The sequence below is a fragment of the Elephantulus edwardii genome, unplaced genomic scaffold, assembly GCF_000299155.1.
Source record: "Elephantulus edwardii isolate Elephantulus edwardi_28Jun2011 unplaced genomic scaffold, EleEdw1.0 scaffold00348, whole genome shotgun sequence".
Classification (NCBI taxonomy): Eukaryota; Metazoa; Chordata; class Mammalia; order Macroscelidea; family Macroscelididae; genus Elephantulus; species Elephantulus edwardii.
The window spans coordinates 1,458,692-1,464,107 of NW_006400098.1; the positions used below are offsets into that span (position 1 = coordinate 1,458,692).

Genomic DNA, 5,416 nt, shown 5'->3' on the forward strand with positions numbered 1-5,416 from the left:
CTGAAGTGAGAGACCTGCACTTACCTGTGACTGACAGCTCAAGGGGCTTACTGGGCAGCGACCAGAGGAAGGGCTGTTGTTTAGAAGCACCGTAGCATGTATAGGAGCCCTCATGGACCAGGGCCACTGGGGAGATGAGGCAGGAGCTGTGGTTCCAATGGGAACAGTTCTGGGAGAAGACTATTTCCCCATCTTTAACCAGATGGAAAACATCATAGTGAAGACTTGATTGACAAATGAGGGTCACATCCCCTCCTGTGGTCACATGGGGACCCGGATGAGCAGATAGAGATGGTATATTTTTGAAGATTCCTGGGAGAAAATAGAACATGTGATTGCTGTTATTGGCAGGTGCCATCAAGTGGACTAAGACCCAGAGCCTTCTGAGCAACAGATTGGAACCTTGCACCATCCTGCGTGGGTTAATACGAGAGAGCCTCACCATAAGACCCGCAGTCAACATTATGATGGCTAGAAGGAGCAAAGATTGAAGCTGCCAATGAGTTCCGCTTGCTTGGATCAATAATCCACACCCGTGGCACCAGGAGTCAGGAAATCGGGAGACCTATTGCATTGCTCAAGTCCACTGTCGAGAAGTTCTTCAAACTAATGAAGAGCAATGATGTCAGTATGAAGACTAAGGTGCACCTGAGTCAGGCATACAGTCATCTCAATCACCTGCTACACATCAGAGAGCTGGACCATGAATAAGCACGACAGAAGAAGAATTGATGCCTTTGAGCTGTGATGTTGGAAAAGAGTACTGACTACCCCATGGACTGCCAAAAGAATGAACAGACATGTCCTGGAAAGGATGCAACCAGAGTGCTTCTTGGAGGCATGGATGATGAAGCTTTGTCTTTCATACTTTGGGTACGTGGCTGGGTGAGACTATTCCTTGGAAAGGGATGTCATGATTGGAAAGATTGGTCAGTGAGTGAGAGGAAGACCCCCCAACGAGATGGATTGACACTGTGACTTCAGCAGTGGTCTCGAGTATCTCAGAGATGATGAGATTGGCACAGGGGAGGGCAGGGTTCAGGTTGGCTGTTCATAGGGTCGCTACGAGTCATATTCTCCTCAGCAACAACAACAACAGGTGTGATGTTGACAAAGGGTCTTTAAATCGACTACGAACTTCCAAAAGTACAAAACCATCTGTCTTGGAGGGAAGGCGAAAAGGATGTCCCACAAAAACACCAACAATGATGCTTCCTCCCTCATACGTGGGACGTAGTGCCAGGAAGCACCGGTCGTTGGGGGAGAACATCGTACTTGGGTAAAGGGGAGAGTCGTTGAAGAGAAGGACCCTCCGTGAGATGAACTGACATGTGACCACAACAATGGGCTGGGTCAAGGTGGAGATTATGAGGCTGGAACAAGACAAAGTCACTTTCCAGTCTGTTGCTGATGGGACCTTGACTCCTAGTCTACGTGACAGCACATAGCAACACTCTACTCCACCACCGTCCCCAAGGTCTGCGCTGAGAGAGACAAGGAAGAAACCAGAGTAAGATTCAGACATCCTTTACTGTCGTGCAGGATCAAAAGGAGCCCCCCCCAAATGAAAATAGAAACAAAACAAGAAAGCGACAGACACTCCAGTGCATTGCCATGTCGAGAATGGAAATATTTTCTTGCACCAGCACTGGCCAGAAAATAAGTAAATTTTTAAAAATTTATTATTCATTTCAATGAAAATGTACAGAGACTTTGCGTTTCCATTCATTCATTGTTGCACTTTTCTCCCCTCCCAACCCTCCTCCCTTGTACACTACCCTTTTGGAAAAGTAAAAGAAAAATTCTTTCATTGTTTTACAGTCCCTCCCCCCAGATCCACTCCACTATGCAGCCTTCGTTTTGGACTCCTGTCATGACAATAATACCTAATCAGAGATACCTTTTTAACAGTTTTCTCCCGCATCTGTTTTAATGCAGTATACATTATCATCCCATCTTTCTCAGTCTCCCCCACAACCCTGATATCAGTCCTGTTTTACAACAGTGGCACCATGCAGTATTTGTCCTTTTGTGACTGAGATACTTCACTCAGCATGATATCCGCCAAGGTCACCCATTTTGAACAATATTTCATGAGTTCCTTGTTTTTCAATGCAGCATAGTATTCCATTGTGTGAATATATCACAGCTTCTCTATCCATTCATTTGTTGATGGGCACTTAGGTTGTTTCCAACTCCTTGCTATTGTGAGCAAAGCCGCGATAAACATGGGTGTGCCTGTAAAACTTTTTTTTTTTAAATATCAGGGGCGTTTGTCTTTCGGTGGTCCTTACCTGTCACCACCAGCTCCAGGGGCTCACTTCTGGATGCGGCTCCTTCTTTTACATATTCACAGTAATAACGTCCTGCGTTAACAACTTCCACTTCCCGAATGGAGAACCGGACCACCTCCTGGGCTCCGTGGTGCGAAAATGTATCAACCTCCCATGGTCTGCCTTCTGCTCTTTGCAGACGTACGCGGGTCACACCTGGAGGGACCCTACAGCAGATGGTCACAGAGCTGTGCTGGGGTGTCAAAGCCCTTGGCACCGCCCAGATGGAGGGCTTGGTCATGGAAAAGGAGACAGAACCTGCAAGTTCAGAACATTTTGATGTGAAGAAATCTCCCTTGCCGCTTCCCACCAAGCTCTAGAAAAGGCGGCGTTGGGAATCATTGATGGATTAACGTCCAGGATCTGAGCCAGGTTATCTGCTGTGAACCCCAGCCGGGGTCCTTCTACACCCTGAGACTCAGAGACCTCCGTCTGTCCACTGGGGAACCAAGTAATGAACCAAAACCAAACACACTGCCAACAAGTCAGATGGCACAGCCGTCCCGAGGGACGTAGCAGAAGCGAGCCGTGGAGTGTCTGAGCCTATTTGTGGGAGAATTCCTCAACTTTCTCCTGAGGAACATCTAATGGGTTCACATCTTTTGATTAGCAGATAAATGTCTTCAGAGTAAGATGGGGTTAATTATTAGACATGGTTAAATCGACAATATTTGACTGCATATCACTCTGTCCTCTAAAAAACAATTTCCACTTGACTTCCGTGAGCTACATTCTTGATTGCTCTCCACTCAGTTTGGTCTTTCCACCATCTCCAGATTCCTATGCTTTAAAATCAGGAAATGTGTCCCATCAACAAACGAATGGATAGAGAAGCTGTGGTATATTCACACAACGGAATACTATGCAGCATTGAAAAACAAGGAACTCATGCAATATTATACAAGTTGGGTGACCCTGGAGGACATTATGCTGAATGAAGTATCTCAGTCACAAAAGGACAAATATTGCATAAGGCCACTGTTGGAAAACAGGACTGACATCGGGGTTGAGGGAAGACAGAGAAGGAAGGGAGGAATGATGTATACTGCATTGAAACAGATGAGAGAGAGAACTGCTTAAAAGGGACATATGCTTGGGTATTATTGTCATGACAGGCATCAAGACGAAGGCTGCACAGTGGAGTGGACCTGGGGGCGAAGGATTGTGTAAAACAAACACAAACAAAAAAAGTTGAGAGCTGACTGTTGCTTAAGAAGTTTTCTAGGGGAGCTCTGGTGGCCTAGTGGCAAGGAATTGCAACTACAATCCCAGAGGCACACGGTTCGAACCCATCAGATGCTATGCCAGGGAAGGAGGGACAATCTCCTCCTGTACCAGTCAGATCTGATTTGACGGTACACGCACACACACACAAAAATAATATATATAAAAAAAGAAGTTTCCTTATAGCAAAAAAAAATTATGTAAATCATCTACTATGTTCTGCATTTTGCCAGGGATTCACTTATTATTAAGGTTATCATTTAGTAATAAAATGGTTTTGTTTTGTCCTTTATAATATCACATTAAAGTTGATAACTATTATTGGTTAAAAAGAAAACAAACAAAAACCTATGGTGTGCAGATACCCCAATCTTGGTTGCTGAAGAGAAGAGAACTTGATCTTGGACTTGTAGACTTTGGCATCAATAGATTTTGTCTAGCAGCTGTTATTTTTAGAACCTGAATATGGATTTCTCTTCTCTGAACTTTATGTGAGTTATACATTAAACTTAAAAAAAGGCACCATCCTGTTAGTTCCCACTCTGATTTCAGGAAGGAAAAAACCTATGGAGAAATGCAGGGAATGGCTTCCACACCTCCATGGAAGCAGGAAAATTCCAAGGTCTGGATTTTACTCCAAGTCTGTCTCCCAAACAAGAACATTCCGTCTGTGACGGACTTCTGAAGAGCAGAGGAACCTTGGGAAAACCGGATGGTAACATGTGAGAAAGTTTCTACCAACTCACAGGCTGGCTGGTTCCACAGCCACAGGCTCGACGCGGGATTAGAATCCATTTACCCAGTTCTCTGTGTCAGTATTTTTAAATGCGGACCACATTTTTTTGTTTTATTTTTTGTTTTGTTTTTTATTTTTTAATATTATTTGTGTGTGTGTGTGTGTACCGTCAAATTGGATCTGACTGGTACAGGAAGAGATGGCCTCTCCTTCTCTGGCAGAGCATCTGGTGGATTCGAACCACATATCTTTGGGATTGCAGTGCAGTTTCTTGCCACTAGGCCACCAGAGCTGCCCCTGCAGACCACATTTGTATCTGCCTTAAGCATTAATTGAAGCTGGAGAGCTTTACATGACTCTGGAAGAAAGCTTGGAAACCTAGAATCTGTCAAGGGCAAAGATTCCCATAAAATTAATATATGGTTAAGGATCAAAGGTAAACGTAAGAGTTAAAGTATGAGAGGATGCAAGCTGAGGGTGGGAACCAGCCCAAGAGCCCAGCTAGGAGACACAGGGAGGCAAGACTCACGGTTGGCAGCACAAATCTTTCGGTCCAGACAAAGTCCTGAAAAGGATAACAATGTGTTAAGAGGGCCGCGCTAGAACGGAGGGATTCTCAGTCACTGAACTGAGTAACCACACTGAGTAGCAGGTGCAGGAGAGGAGAGCATCCTCTGGGGTAACCTGAGTCTAAGAACACAAGAAGGAAGTCTACCAGGAGCTGATGCCAGGGTGTGACGCCCAGGCTCTTCAGTGCCTCCCCCTCCCTGCCTCGCCCGTAAGTTTCTTGCCCAGCGCTCACCAAGCACAAGCAGGGCCGAGAGCCCGGGGCGCATGGTCGCGTGAGTCCAGACCTGCTGCGAAGCGCACAGCCAACGGGATGATGTGCACATGAGGACAGACGTTCCCCTTGTGATGAAACAACGTGGGAACCAAAGTCTTCCTGAGAGACTGATACGATCAGCGTGATTCAACGCTCCTCCTCCTACAAGAAGCGGAACAGCTCACATCGCAAAGCCAGGCGTGCCATTCTTCCTCTTTCTCCAACCTCACGGCCCCCCGGAGCATCAAGTGAGTTATTCTCAGTGGCTTCCTCATTCTGAATTATGAGTCCCGCAAAGAC

At 45.9% G+C, this 5,416-nt stretch overlaps 1 protein-coding gene across 1 annotated transcript in view; it reads right to left on the minus strand.

Annotated features, from left to right (window-relative positions):
* The window catches only part of LOC102852354 (leukocyte immunoglobulin-like receptor subfamily B member 1-like), a 10,273-nt gene extending 5,144 nt beyond the window's left edge, over positions 1 to 5,129 (minus strand). The window contains exons 1-3 of the mRNA XM_006901876.1: positions 5,096 to 5,129; positions 2,295 to 2,489; positions 25 to 312 (exon numbers count right to left, since the gene is read on the minus strand). Coding sequence (XP_006901938.1) covers positions 25 to 312; positions 2,295 to 2,489; positions 5,096 to 5,129 — 517 coding nt within the window. The remainder of the gene's footprint in view (positions 1 to 24; positions 313 to 2,294; positions 2,490 to 5,095) is intronic.
* Between the last annotated feature and the right edge of the window lie 287 nt (positions 5,130 to 5,416).